This window comes from Pollachius pollachius (assembly GCF_949987615.1).
Source record: "Pollachius pollachius genome assembly, chromosome: 18".
NCBI lineage: Eukaryota > Metazoa > Chordata > Actinopteri > Gadiformes > Gadidae > Pollachius > Pollachius pollachius.
This window is the reverse complement of record NC_136951.1, coordinates 15,653,360-15,669,053: the sequence shown is the minus strand read 5'-3', so window position 1 is coordinate 15,669,053 and position 15,694 is coordinate 15,653,360. Positions and strand designations below refer to the sequence as shown.

Sequence of the window (15,694 nt, the reverse complement as noted above, 5' to 3'; positions counted from 1 at the left end):
GTGCCTTGCTCGGGGACACCTCGACACTCAACGCTAGTGTCGAGGTGGCCGAGGAACCGTGGGTCAAACTAGCAACCATTCGGTTATCAGCCAACCCAGCTCTACCTCCTGAGACAAATGCTGCCCCTTTAAGGGTCAACTGCAGACATGGCCATCACCCCAGGACCTGGCTGACCATGTCTCGCTTTGACCAGCCCCTGCCTTACATTTCAGACACCATCCTGAGACAGAGACCTTGACTCCCACACCCCATCTCTGGCACACACACAACACACAACAGACACCTCAGGCGTAATCGAATTTGCCTCGGGAGTCAGAAGTCCCTTTCACTTTGGGTTCAGACGTAAACAATGTCAGCCAGCGAGAGGTTTGGAGCTATGGTTCGCGCTCCACCAGCCACGCAGCCTCGGCGGGAGCGGCGATGGGAGTCTCCTTCTCATTAGAGAGCAGGCCTCGCACTACAGATCTCTTCACCGCTGAAAGTCTCCTCCCGCGGCTCGTTAGCTGCTGGCTCGTCAGCCGCATCTCCTTCAGCCTCATCAAGGCAGCGGCTGATGTCAGAGCTCAGGAACTGGACTTTTAGAGGAAAGTTAAATATCACCGTTTTTTATTTTCTTTAGTAGTAGTTTCTAAACTTGGGGTCCCCTATTTTGCGTTTGGGGGAGCCGGAGATTGCTGATTGAAGTCATAAGTATTTGATGGTTCATTTTAGCAAACATTTGCTTTTAAAAGGGCTCTTAAATGTCTTTTTTTATGATGTATAGAAAATAGATAATGATTCCTAGCCAAGAGCAAACTACTACTAATCACTTAGTCTTTAGTAGAGAGATGCGATTACAATCACCAGGACATTGATATCACCGGCATATGTTGATTTGGTATAACAATTGGTGTGGAAGCAGATGCATCGAGACTTACAGTTTAAGTTGGGGTTCCAAACTTCCTGCGCTAGAAATAGTCAAAAATCTCATTAATGAACAGCTAAGGGGTAAGGCATTGACGTTGGCTGTCTGGGTTTTGAACACAGAACTCAATTGTGCCTCAAACCCGCTGAACTATCCAGCCCCAAGGCCACCATCCTCCACCACATGGAAAAATTACAATTGTAAAGTGAAAAACGTATTGATAATACTAATTCAAAAATAATAACAGTAATGCCAGCCAGAGCCGAAGGCAAAGCACGGTCCGGGCCCCTACTTCACGTCACTTTTTGATCCCTAAATTACACCGCTGGTATGAAAAAAGCGACCATTGTGTGACAGCGTAATTGCGAGTATCTGCCGGTTAATAGGCAGTTATGTGCGGTAATAATGTGTGTCCTGCGCTCTGGCGACGGCGCGTGCCCGCTGGGGCGCGGCCGCGAGATCTTCTTCCCACAGTTAATTTATACATGTGATGTTTAATCTAGCGCCGTCTTTGAGGAGAGCAAGAGGTGGCGCTGCCTGGCGATCCGTCTTCATCTGATATGACACTAATGCTCGGATGTATTATAAAACGCCGTAGTCTCGGGCTCAATGCAAATCAGGCTAATGAAACGCTTGATATGAATATCGGTCTGTGGTGTTTTTTGTTCAAGCACGCAAGTGCAATTAACCTTTAGGTTCCGGAAAAGTGCTGTTTTTCAGGTGCGTGCAAATACTCCCTTGTTTGGAACGCTAAACGACACTCTGATACGATGGTGTGCGTTTGCAAAAGTTTTTGGTCATTATGAGTTTGGTAAATGCTTTCTTCCCTCCAAAACGCCTGATCTTCATGGTCTGTGAAGCTAGAGCGAAGCAAGAAGAAAGAAATAAAAAGACAGCCGTAGAGCTCACAGTAGGGGACTGGACCCCATGGTGGAAAGGCTTCCTAAACTCAGTTATGCAGTCAATCGGCAAATTACATTACTCCCTATATGGGAGGAAGGGAGGGAGAGAGACAGCGAGAACCCTGCCTGTGCTGAACAAACCAAGCAAACATTGTGATTTTCCACAGATACTGTACCATCAGAAACTGAACCTGACCACTAAGCTTCAGGGATGGATAAAAGTTAAAAGCATGCAAACATACCTTTTACACTTCATGTCTATAACCTCAACTCATCACACAATGTTATGTTATTCTTGCCTCAAAAGTCATTGACATTCAGGGTAAATCTTACTCTGCTAGTTCACTAGAGACTTGATTCTCTGGGCCAAGAACCATATTTTTTGATGTAACAAAGGGAGTGAACCTATCACACGCCTAGATGCAAATCATTTGTATTTATGTAATATATTTAAAGTTACTTTGGAAGGGAAGGGGACAGGTTCAAGGTGCGCTTGATCATTAAAAGTAGTCTCTGAGAAACTAAACGTATCTCGGCCAAGAGGAGATTTGATTTAGGATACCATATGGTATAATCACTGAATGTGAACTGAGCAAGACACCTCACCCTGACTGCTCCCGACGAGCTGGCTGTGGCCTTGCGTGGCTGACACCGCCGTCGGTGTGTGAATGTTTGCATGAATAGGTGAATGTTAGGCAATATTGTTAAGCACTTTGAGTGGCAGCTGGTTAGAAAAGCGCTGTATGAATGCAGTCCCAAAAAAAATAAATAATCAAAACCTTGAGCACCGTGGCCATGATGGTGTTTTTGAAATTATTCTGCGATTCCCCATGAATGGCTTAACAGCCATTCTGGGTACTGTACTGTGCCTTCTGGCATCTTCCGGCTATGTTCCATGGAGTCCTGACTCAAGAGACACATTCAAACCTGGATCACTCAATCTAGAACCACCACTGGCTGTGGTGGAATCATCCAGGACGTTTCTAGAAAAAAAAAATGAAAAAGCTTGCCATGCAATCACAAGAAATGTCATTTTCTCCGATATAATACCCAGACTCCCCTGGCATAATTTCCCACTGGCTACACAGCAGCTACAGATGTGTGAAACATCTGTGACGTTTCTATCCACCTCACTGAAAATAACTCCTGTGAAACAAACCTTTCCAGCCATTCCGCTTTGATAACGAACGACTGCTTTTAAACTGACACACTGCGTGTGAAGCTAGGTCTGCCTGCGTACGTAGGGCAGCTAGTCAGCTAGCTCCACACATCCATGTTCTTACTGATGTTTGGAACTAAGCTCCACACATTCATGCTCTGACTGATGTGTGTAGCTAGTTATCTAGCGCCCCATATCCATGCTCTGACTGATGCGTGGAGCTATTTAGCTAGCTCCACACATTCATGCTCTGACTGATGTGTGGAGCTATTTATCTATCTCCACAGCTAGTTAGCTCGCACCACACACTCATGTTCTGACTGATGTAGGAGAAAACCGGAGCGATGCATCGTGCACTTTACTTCTGGATGGAGATGTATTGTTGTCATCTCACACTTCACCGGACAACTATAAGCTGTTTACCGAAGGTCCCTGTGACCATACTGATTAAAATCATCATCAAATAAGACTGATTGATTCACTCCAGAAAGGGGATTCAGGACGTTGATGATGATTATGATGAAGATGATGATGATGATGATGATGATGGAGGCAGATGTGATGCTAGCCTAAATAAACAAGCCTTAAACGTTATTAGGGGCACAAACAGTTTTGCACACAGCAGCCTTTGAGGTTGCATCTTCTTTAGGTGGATAAACACACAGATAGTGGAAGCCTAATGGAGTTGCCGTAACAACATGTCAGGAGTCATGGCAACGAACATGCATTTTTTTTGTGCTCTCCATGCAAGTCTTTGTGTTAGCCTTCGTGCTATGTGCTAGTCTCTGTGCTAGCATTTGTGACAGTCCTTGTGATAGCCTTTGCACTCATCTTCGTGCTATCCTGTGTGATAATCTTTGTGCTAACTCGCTATGTTCTAGCAACATGGCGTATGTTCTAGTCTTTGTGCTAGCCTATGTGTTGCCATTTGTGCTAGCATTCTGCTAGCCCATATTTTAGACTTCATGCTAGCCTTCTGCCTGTCCATGTGCTAGTCTTTGTGCTAGCCTTTTCGCTGGCCTCCACGCTAGCCTTCATGCTATCCCATAATTTAGTCATGCTAGCCTTCTGCTAGTGTTGGGGCTGGCCTTCCTGCTAGCCTTCTGCTAGCCTTGGTGCTGTCGTCCTTGCTAGCCCTCGTCCCCACATGCTCCCAGCCTTGATGGCGATCGCTCTCAGCACGAGGCTATTGGCTAACAAAAGGTCGCCCTCATCCTTCAATAGACGAGCAAAATGTCAGGCCGCTGAGCGATGTTTCCGGGGGCAGATTACAACGAGGGGCATCAGCGACCTGACAGAGGTTTGAGCTATTGCTTTGGAAGCGACGTGTGCCGCGCTGGGCAGCGGTCCAGCCCCTAAGTGTAATGAGATCACTAATAATCATAAAAGGCTGTGATCCATCAAGAGCGTTTTAATGTAAAACGACAAGGTGTATATGGACACGGTCAGAATCGTCAACATCAGTCGTCAAAGACGCGTGTGAAACGCACACGTCGTGAAAATCAATGACCTTTAACAAGTCTATCACTCGCATAATTTGCCTCATAGGCCGTGATACACAGAGAGAGAGACCCTCCCTTTCCCCCTTTTTATACTCATGAGGACTAATGAGGACCATAAGGGCTGAGTGGAGCCACACGCAGAGTGTGGATGGATGAACGGCGGATGAACCGCAGCAGAAGGCTGCCCTGAGGAGACCTCCTCGCCGCGGGACGGGACACAACCCCAATCACCGCTGACCCGGAAACCTGCGTGCGGAAAAGAGAAGAAGTAAAAGAGAGGGTCCGGAGCTGTTTTCGGCGGGCATTAATGGGGCCCACACACCGCCCAGACACAAACCAACGGCCAACTGCCTTTATCTGACCACTCCGTTTGACCGGTTCGGCAAAAAAGTTGCATTGAAACACACAGCGAAGACTACCGCCAACTACATCGTAGCGCGTACTTTCTGTGCTCGCGCGATGCAATAAGTCTGCTTAATATCGGTTGGCGCTAGTCTTGTGACGCTTCGCCCCTCCCACACACCACGCTGATCCGCCAGTTTAGTGCTAGCAGCACAAAACTGATCAGAGTATTCAATGGCTCCAATCCTTAGACTGCCAACGCTCTCAGACTTGCATGTTGTATCGGACCGGACACTGTCCGCGTGGTTCCAAAAGCTTTCAACACAGCTGAACACACGTTTCAGATGGCCAACGGTTGGGCCAGTGTGTTCCACGCTTAAAAGGGCATCGGAGAGAGATTTAAGGTTTGTTTTTATTATTCCTACACACGCTGCTTAATATAAACTGCTCCGATTAGGCCCTGCTGGATTAAGCTGTGATCTCCTCATTACCGTTTTATTAATCTATTTATTGTTCTTTTTTTTCCTTTTTTTTTAATGGATGATTCATTTTCTTGAAAGAGAGAGAGAGACTAATGGTTCGTGCAGGAGACTGCTGGACTTTCAAGTCAGACAGAAACCGAATATCTTCTCTTCCAGCTCGCTTCTTCCCCCCCAGACAAGATTAATTGGATAGCGAGAGAGAGAGAGAGAGAGAGAGAGAGAGAGAGAGAGAGAGAGAGAGAGATGCACTTGCTGAACTATATACATTCCCATTGATGCTCTCTGCTAGTGTAGTGTAGTGCTTTCTCTATTTAGTTATTTAGCAAATGCTTTTATCCTAAGCGACTGACTGTGGATTCAGATACATGTCATTAAGGAGTAGGTAGGGGTTAGACAGTAATGAGACAGGTCATTAAGGAGCAGCTAGGGGTTAGACGCAACCGATTCAGGTAATTAAGGAACAGGTAGGGGTTATGTAATCTTGCTCATGGGTGCCTAAAGTTAGACAGTGGATGTTGGGGATAAATGTTCTGGCCAGCACACTCTCCTGCCCCTAATGATGGGGTTTATTCAGCGCTCAGAGGCCATATAAACTGAAACGATGATGACGAGAGGAAGACGGCTCAGTTACTAAACAGCCAGCCAGCTACAATCTCTGGCATAATGAATCAAGAGTTGAAATGCTTTTGATCATTCCCTGAAGTAGAGAGGAGAGGCTAGGGGGCCAGACAGCGTTTTGTCAGAAAGAAACACTTTGAGGGGGAAAGTTTTAACGCTGACGGCTCGTCCAAGTTTCCCATGCCTACGTTTGGTTTGACACCTCGAAATTCTCTGTTGGACGGGCAAAGTCAGCACGACCGGCCCTCGACGGGGACCAATTAGAAACCCCCCCCCCCCCCCCCCCCAGTTCCCAGCATTTTCATGTCCATCAGTCGGCATGAAGTCAAATCGAGTAAAACACTAACTTGTTCACTGCCTGTAATTATTCTCAACAGGGACTTTTGGCATTTCATTAAAGCGGTGAATAAAAACACAGGACTTTATTGCCTGTGCGTTTTTAATAAAAAAGGTAATAAAGGAAGAAAATAAAACCAAATGTAAAATGAGAGATGCATGAAGCATCTCATGCATGAGAAACGATTTGCAACCTGCAATAATGTGACTGGTATCTCCAAATACATACAAGCTCTGTTTTTTACAACGAGAAACATTTGAAAACTCCTTAAGCAATGCTCTCATTGGACGGCCGACACACAAGCAACGCCCATCAGCCTATCACAACGCTCTCAATCTCCAAAACAACAGTGCGGGGAGAGAGGAAACTTATGCTGGCTGTGTCCTGACCTCTAACGAAGCAGGTCGCCAAAACAACTTCCTTTAAACCCAATGCCAGGGGTGTATCCCTTTAGTTTCTGGGAGATGGATATTATTCAACTCCCAGCCGAATACATTTACATTTACATTTACGGCATTAACAGTCGCTTTTATCCAAAGCGACTTACAATGAGTACATTTGTCAGAAGATAGAGAAACAATAAATCACTGTCGATGCAGAAAGGATGTTCATAGAAGCAAGTGCCAAGCACTCACAATCGCTAGGTTAACCCATTCCCTGTATACAACAAAGATAACTAGGATAAGATGCTACACGATGCTAAGCACTATTTTTAAGTGCAAGGATGTTCAACATAAAATGTGTGCGCACATTAAGTACCAGGAGGTACAACATACAATAATTGCTTAAGAGGGCTGTGGGGGGGGGAGAATCTAAGGGAACTCAGAAGTATAGATTCTCTAGACTTCACCCTTTAGTTTCTTGGAGATGGGTATTCATCAACTCCCAGTCGAATCCCGGGATTGATCCCACCACAGCCTTTCCCCCCGTCCTCACTGAGCGAGCACTGGGCGCCTCTGTCGTATCTGAATCCACTGATGTGCCTTGAATTCACTGCTGGTCTGCCAAATGACCAAACAGCAAACGGATTTGTGGCCGCTGGGGCGGAGTGCTTGACGGTTCCAGCTCGCATATCGAACGCTATGGTTATTTACTGTACTTCTCGTCGCCGTAATGGCGGTAAACACCTGTGTGGCGCCTGAGTGAGTCACATAAATACAGGTTCTCGAGTCACGACTAAATAATAGCCTTTAGTAATGGTCCATGGTCCGCATCTGCTCAGCGAACACTGCTATTGGACGAAAGAACAAACTCACTGTGTGCGCGTTAAATTAAACAAATCTGGGAAGAAAGGTTCCCGCTGAAACAGACACAACAAAACAGAGGAATGAAAGGATGATTCTAAACACATAGGCCGGATAGGAGTCCTACTCCCGAAAGAGAGGGACTGGGTTTGATTCCCCGATGTCCACAGCCAGCTGTAGGTGTCCTTGAGCAAAAGGCCCAATATCCCTGCTCCTTAATGACATGTATCTGACTTCACGCTGAATCCTTTCGGACAAGACCATCTGCTGATGAATAGTCAAATAAATAGAAACATAACAGGTCAACAACAAGACAACAGAAAGACGAGAACGCAAAACAGCAACAGGTACCAGTTGAATTCCTTGTGGCAAAGATTTAATCTATTGAAGACGAACAGAGATGATCGAATTGATTAGCTTCCTGAAAATCGGATGTAAATCCTTTGTACATGGTACAATCTCGGCCCAAGGCCAGATAGATACGCCTACATAGGCTCAGGGTTTAAAAACAAGCTTGCCACAAAGTAATCCCACCAGCTAAACTCAAAGTAAACAGACAATTTCCATTCTGAATCTTCAGTTTACAGTTTAGAATTCCAAGAAATTCAAGTAACATACAAGCAACAGCTCAAGTAACATACATGGCTCATATTCAATTCCTTTTGAGATGATTTCATATTCAGTCTTTGGTCGTCGGTTACTCAATATGTGAGCTGGGGGACGGGGGGGGGGGGTTGCCAATGAAAACAGAAAGTTAAGGGAGGACTTAAGAGGAATCAGAGTAGTGGTCCAGTAATGTGCAACCCATCACTGTCAGAGAACATATTGGTTCGTGAGTTCAAAGGGCCAGTCAACCATCGAATGAGTTACAACAGTCTTATAAGTGTATCACCTCTGTGTTTCCTCCCCAACCACCTGTGGGGGTGATTATATTAGTATATTCCTCTCTGGTTACTCGGCAGTGGACGGTAAACCTAAACCATCGCTACCCTACGAGCGGAAATGCCTGAGGTGGCTCTCATGTTTCTCTATTTCTGACAGCAACTCCCACGTCCGATGAGATGCATAAAGATAACAGCCAAACCACTTTTAGCTCCCGAATAAACACGTCTAAAACGAGAGACACACCGCTCAGTAGGTGATGATTGTGGAAAATGTTTGCATAACACGATACCTGCCTTAAATGTCAACCACGTGACCTTCAACGAGCGCAGAACATCCGTGTCTTTATGAGGAAAAGGAGCCGAAACACCTTTATATGATTGGGTCTGCAGGTTTGCTCTTGCGTGCACGTAGAACCACAACAGGTAGGAAGAGCGGGAACCATCGCTATGAGGTGAACGTCCTGTTATCTGGGGTCATCAAGCTCCCCCCCCCCTCCCCCCATCACTGGCCATAACATTACAATATTTCATGGATGCAAACCAAGACAATCAGTCTATATCTATAGCCTACATGACAACACACACACACACACACACACACACACACACACACACACACACACACACACACACACACACACACACACACACACACACTCATTCTGATATTATTAAAACGGATCTAGAGTATTGACTCTATGAAGAAGCGGTGCTACGGGGATTGCGTCCTACAAACCATCATACTAATGATAGACTACACTGGGAATCCGGTCGCTTGCATCATTTGACTCCAAAACAAACGCGCAATTAATTTGTTTCACTGACTTGCCCAGTAAACAAACAAACACCAAAAGAGCTGCGCATTGAGGGAGAGAATCTCTCCATCCGTCGCAAGTTGCCCTTTTCTGAAACACCAGGCAACAGACGGAAACGCATCCTGCAGCGCGACATCGCGTTCCCTCCACGCGAAAGACGCTCAGCATCCAGACGTCGGACAGCAGAGCCGCTCGGGAAACGAAGGGAGGGAGGGATGTGGGGGAGGAAGTTTATTTTGGGGGAGCGATGATTTGGAGAAGGAGCGAAGAAGAAATCGCCAAAGACGGCGCGCCTTACCTCGATCAAGAGTGAGCGGTTGGACTACCGTCGCCATGGCTGCTTGTATCACCGGAGACGGAGGAACGACTACGAGGGGGGGGAAGCGAGATGCAGAATCAGAGGCGCGTCTCCCGCCCACCACGCGCGCGTCGAGCGAACGGATCGCGCTCGGCGTCTGTGGGCGTGGCCGAGCTACAGCATCATAGGCGCGTCTCCCGCCCACCGCGCGCGTGGTGGGCGGGGCGGCGAGATGAGGAGGCTGAAAGCCTGCGCCACACACACACACACACACACACGCACGCACGCACGCACGCACACACACACACACACACACACGCACACACACACACACACACACACACACACATCCCTCTGTTGTTTTGACCGGATGAGGGTTTGCTATGGTAATGACGATGACAGTTTACACGCACGCTCGTTCGCGTGTTTGTTTTGTGCCCTGCGTTGCGCGCCAATGTGCCAAAATGCGCACGGCCGCTTCATCCATCATGTGATAAAGACGCACCGATACACACGTTCAGGGGTGGGGAACGATTCATCAGCTCCATCGCTTTCAATTAACCCTTTTTAACGTGCGCTATTAAATATGAGGCATAACCCTTTCATGTCCTCATCTTTTTTTTGGTCCATATTCCAACCCGTTTCATCGTTAATGCTGTGGACGGCTCAGTGATGACCTTCTATCCCACTGGGCGCACTACGGCTGTTTCATGTATGAACGCCTATCTTATGTGCTGGTGTATGTGAGGCCGGGGAGGCAAACCGACCACCTGGGTGGAAGAAGGTCCAGGTTAAAACACACACACACACACACACACACACACACACACACACACACACACACACACACACACACACTCACTCACTCACTCACTCACTCACTCACTCACTCACTCACTCACTCACTCACTCACGCTGCAAGTAACTTTGGACACACACACACACACACACACACACACACACACACACACACACACACACACATACAGGCACATTCACAATAACATTAACAACACATTAGTTCTACATTAGAAAGGGGAATAATTAGAAATTGAAATTGCTTCGCATGGTCTCGTCTGCAAGACGAGAAATGCTCATTTGGGAATCCGCTCTTTGGGGCGGTTGTGTGTGACACAATTTCCGCCATCGCGGAATAATTAGGAGAAAGCAGCGGGGGCAGCAAACTCATTTATTATAATTTCCTTCCCTACTCGGTTCGCCTATAGAGTCATAGCTGAACGCAAACATCGTGTTCAGCGACGGACTCGTTCGTGTTTCACCTTCCAGGTATTCCAGGCGATCAGCCGAACATGTTCCTAATCTGTTCGGTGCCGACTTCTGATCTCAAACCGCTTTCAAAAACCCCGCACACGTCAACGCAATGCGCCCAGGCGGCATCGCGCACCGGCGCCCCGCACATTCCCAGCCCAGCTGTGTCCAGATGTGGGAGGGTGAGAGCCGAGGGGGATGAGAGAGAGAGGGGGGAGAGAGCCAAGGGGGATGAAAGAGAGAGAGAGAGAGAGAGAGAGAGAGAGAGAGAGAGAGAGAGAGAGAGAGAGAGAGAGAGAGAGAGAGAGACGGTTTAGAGTGGAGGAGGAGGCTGGAGAGAAAGAGGACACGGGGGGATTACGCACCGCTGTCCATATGGGCCACAGCAGCAGAGTGGCAGACCCGGGAGCCGGCCCCTGGTTTGGGTATAAAGAGGACGGATTAGGCCCTATGGGCTCTTAAGCTCTGGGAGCGAATTGATTTGTGAAAGGCCTACAACACCGGAGAAAGGGGAAACACACAAACTGTAGGAAGCTCGTCTGAGAAGGAGATACCTTCTGAATAGTAAATGCGTTGTCTTGCAAAGCTCTGCTTTTTAAGTAGACTCTCTGTAGGTCTGCAAATGGAATCATTTAAACACAAGAAACCGTTCAATCTTAGCCCAATGGACAGTGCATGGATAGTTCACTTGGTCCATTGTGTTTTCTGTTACTCTTTGTTGATGGATTTCTAAAACCATTTTCAAACGTTGTAAATAAATGGAGAAAAACAACAGAACAAAACAGCCAAGGAAAACATACATACAAACACTATGACTGAAGCCCTACTGTAGGAGTTTGGATCCTGTTCCCTGATTGCTCATGTCAATGAAAGCAGGTCCCTCGGGATTCGAACCCTGGACCCTGAAGCCTTTATTCTGAACCATTTGATCGGGCGGTTGCTGCCCCCTGCAGGAAGGTGACGGAAATTCTCTGGGTCGCCACGATATGGAGTTCTGAATGTATGTATGTAGGCCTACATATAATGTATATATTGCATCGGCTTCAATTTTTGATCGGATGGATTTGAAATGAATATGTCTTAGTCATATTTTTTTTTTATGTTTGCGTTGATTATAAATCCAACATCATCCTCCAAAGCGCATGAAACGGTTGGTGACAGGCAGTATGTGTGCATTATTGCACCACCACAATGCATGTTCAAATCATAATTTGCATTTTGAGAGTTTCCACTGAAAACTCGAGGAAAATAATAATTAGCATGTAAATGATGCCTCATTTGTTCCACATTACCCCACAGGGAAGAGCATTCTGTTTCAAACAGCTTTTAATATAGAGACTAATGAACGATTCTCCTGGGAGGAGTGAGAATAATCCACTCATTTCCCAAGTTTTAATAGCCAAAAGCCAAAGAAATTGTAAATAACACTGTTGTACATAACATAGCCCACCGGCACACATCCAGGATAACCTTCCGGAAAATAAACAGTTTTTGTGTACTCCACAAGACTTCTAGGCTTGTTATTGGTGGAACTATATGGTTAGACGTGGGGGGTCATGAGAGAGAGAGAGAGAGAGAGAGAGAGAGAGAGAGAGAGAGAGAGAGAGAGACTTGCTGAACTGTGTACAATGGTCCTTCCAGAGACGGGAGGCCCCCGCTGGGTTGGGAGAAAGTACATCCAGTTCAAGGTTCGCACTCTTACATTGTAACACACACATTCCTCATCCTCCCTCTCAAGAACTAGGCGAGACCTAAGTTGACCTGTGAGGAACTGCTAGGGGGAAAACGTCAGGGTGCAGGACACTTCTGGGCCAGGTCGTGAACAACCTTAAACTCCACGCAAAATGCGCCTATTGCGCGACCGACAACTGGGCTTCATCCACCGCGTGTTTTCCAAACTGAGGCCACACGGAGAAGGAGGAATGTGGTGCAGAAGTTACGGAAGCGGGGCTCTCAACCGTGCGTGGAGCGAAACGCTCATACCCAGGAAACAGACGGTATCAGGGACGTCATGGGCTCGCTGTGCAGCGAACCGGGAGCTAAGGACCAACTGGTGCGTTTCCCTCAGAGGACCGAAGAACAGTTTAGTGCAGCAGCAGCTGCAGTTCTGCAGGAAGTACACGTCCAACACCGCGTACCGCGAAGCCTTCGCGGCAGCCCGACACAGGCCGGAGGAGTTCTGGGGCGAAGCGGCCCAGGACGTGTCATGGTTTGAACCTTGTGAGAAGACCTTGAACGTCGAGGATCCAGTGTTTCCGAATTGGTGAGTGAGTTGGAGAGTTGACATCCGATGCGATTCGGTTTTGCGACATCAACACCACCCCTCCACCCTAAATCTCTCGTCACCCCCTACCCACTGACATTTTGGTACACTGATTCGTGGTAAGCTTTTAAGGTTTCTGGAAATCCATGCTGCATACACTGCTGCCAGTGTGCAGTGTGTCTCTGGAGTCATTGCGTATTTTTTTTTAAGAAGCGACTTGTTCAGACTTGGGGTGGGAATCACAGGGTGCCTAACTATGAAAACAATATGACAGTGAAAAGGTAAAGTGATGGATTTCTGTCTTTATTCATGGTCCAAACTGCGTTTTTAATAAAAGGAAAAAATAAGAATATATATATATATATATATATATATATATATATATATATATATATTTGGCTCAGGTGTATCGATTCTCGAATCGCACGAAGTAGGGCGATGATATATCACCGTATGGATATTTTTTCCCACCCTTAGTCAAGGCCGACTGCTAAATGCGAATACAGGTAATCCAAAGCTGAGCCGACCCACCCTGCTGGTCTTGAACTTGAAGGACACATCTAATGAGCTGCTAGCCCTGATGCCCCGCACACACACGTCACACACACAGCGAGACCCCCAGACACCATCTGTGGTGTCTGGGCCCTCAGCCTCCACGTCGTGAGACGAATCACAAACACTTTGACTTGTTAAAGACGGGCCGCGTCTCCGATATGATTACTTTGGGGGGGGGGGGTTTACAGGTCTGCTTCTGTCATCTGTCATTGAGACGCGGTGAGGTTAATTGGGATACCTCCCCACAGGTTCCCGGGGGGGAAGCTGAATATGTGCCACAACGCCGTGGACCGCCACGTGGAGAGCGGGCGGGGAGACCAGCCCGCCATCATATATGACAGCCCGGTGTCCGGGACCAAGGAGGTCATCACCTTCAGGGAGCTCCAGGAGCAGGTAAACAAACTCATCTCTCAGGAGGAAATATGCTAACCTTCGGCTACTTGGACGCCCAGCCGAGAGGCACTGGGTTTGATCAAGGTTTGATCAAGCCTACCCTCTACCTGCTCCTTAATCACGTGTAGCTAAATTCAATGTAAGCTACTTTTGACCAAAAACTCCCTCCTCATGATAGGATGTCTGATGTCAGACGGGGCAGGAGAGCAGCTGTTGTTAGACTCCCAGCCGAAAGGCACTGGGTTTGATCCCCCACGTCCCAACCTGTAGGCATCCTTGAGCAAGAATAACCTGTACCTGCTCCTTAATCACCTGTAGCTAAATTCAATGTAGTTTGCCTTTACCAGCAACTTCAAAAAAGCGTCATTTACCTGTTTCATTACTGTTGCCCCTTAACCTTTGACCCGGCGGGGGTGTGTGGGGTGTAGGTGTCGCGGCTGGCGGGGGTGCTGGCGAGGCGTGGCGTGGGGACGGGGGACCTGGTGGTGATCTACATGCCCATGGTGCCCCAGGCTATGGTCACCATGCTGGCCTGCGCCCGGCTGGGAGCCCCCCACAGCCTCATCTTTGGGGGCTTCGCCTCCAAGGAGCTGTCGGTCCGCATCGACCACTCCAAGGTGGGGATCGCACGGCCTTTCTGTCTTTGTTTTCTGTGTTTCTGTTCTGGCTGTCTGTGGTTTGCTTATGTCTGTTTGTAGTTTGTTTTCGGTCTGTTTATTTTCTTTGTCTGCCTGTCTGTCTGCTTTCTCTCGGCCTGACCGTCTGTATTTTATCTCTCTGGCTGTCTGTAGATTATATCTCGGTGTCTGTATGTCTGTCTGGCTGCCTTGTCTGTTGTTCTTTCGGTTTCTGTCTGTAGTGGACCTCTGTAGTTTCCTATGTCTCTGTCTTGATCATCCACTAAACCAAGGTGAGACTGTCTGTCTATGTACTGTATCTGTCTGTCTGACTTGTGTCTGTTCCTATGCGGAATGGATCACATTCTCTGCCCTGTAGCTTGACTTCAATGGTTAAAGGGCTCATTCACACCATATATGGAAAAGACAACAGTTCAACCATTCATTCGAATAGGGTTTGTGCTTTCAACTTGCGGCGGTGAGGACCACGGTGCCCTGCTGCGGTGTCCAATCACATAACCCGGCGTCAGACCGGAAGAACCTTGTTTACCATGTGATGTTAGCATTCCACTGTTAACAAGCAACTTTTAGGTTGGGAGAGCGGCTGATGGCGGCTGTGTTGTCCTCTCCAGAGTTGTACGACCCTGCCATGAGGGAGGAGGGGTTAAAGTTCACAACATGACGTCACACAAAGTGGCCATGAACTGACCCCCCCCTCATTGCCACAACACTCAGCGCTAATCGCCGCTCAGCCTGATTCAGTGTGAACGAGCCCTAAACCCCTCAGGAAACTCTTAGAAGGGGCTTGAATTCCTGCCAAAAGCTTCTGTGTTGTTTTTCCCAAACACTTCAGTGAAACTAGCGGAGGGTTTTAAACGCACACCCAGGGGACTGTTCGCCATACCCTGAAAACGAAATGTGAATGGTCTTATTTAAGCATAAGAAGATCAACGATAAGCCTGGGCCGAGCTATTTTTGTACCGTGTGACATTGCTGCGCCTTCTCTTCGGATTTATTGGATCGTCCTTGTGGTGCGGGCCTTTTGTTTTAGAGTACTAAATATTTTATAGCGAATGTGGCCCATATTAAAGTAGACCAGTAACCATTAC

At 47.5% G+C, this 15,694-nt stretch overlaps 2 protein-coding genes across 3 annotated transcripts in view; one reads left to right on the top strand and one right to left on the bottom strand.

The window, feature by feature from the left end:
• The window catches only part of lin7a (lin-7 homolog A (C. elegans)), a 38,900-nt gene extending 29,357 nt beyond the window's left edge, over positions 1–9,543 (bottom strand). For both annotated transcript variants that reach the window (XM_079755742.1, XM_079755743.1), the window contains exon 1: positions 9,489–9,543. In XM_079755742.1, the coding sequence (XP_079611868.1) occupies positions 9,489–9,525 (37 nt within the window). In that variant the 5' untranslated portion in view covers positions 9,526–9,543. The remainder of the gene's footprint in view (positions 1–9,488) is intronic.
• Positions 9,544–12,500: 2,957 nt separating this feature from the next.
• acss3 (acyl-CoA synthetase short chain family member 3) overlaps positions 12,501–15,694 on the top strand; it is a 33,762-nt gene continuing 30,568 nt past the window's right edge. Inside the window, exons 1-3 of the mRNA XM_079756130.1 lie at positions 12,501–13,020; positions 13,824–13,968; positions 14,397–14,585. Coding sequence (XP_079612256.1) covers positions 12,602–13,020; positions 13,824–13,968; positions 14,397–14,585 — 753 coding nt within the window. The 5' untranslated portion in view covers positions 12,501–12,601. The remainder of the gene's footprint in view (positions 13,021–13,823; positions 13,969–14,396; positions 14,586–15,694) is intronic.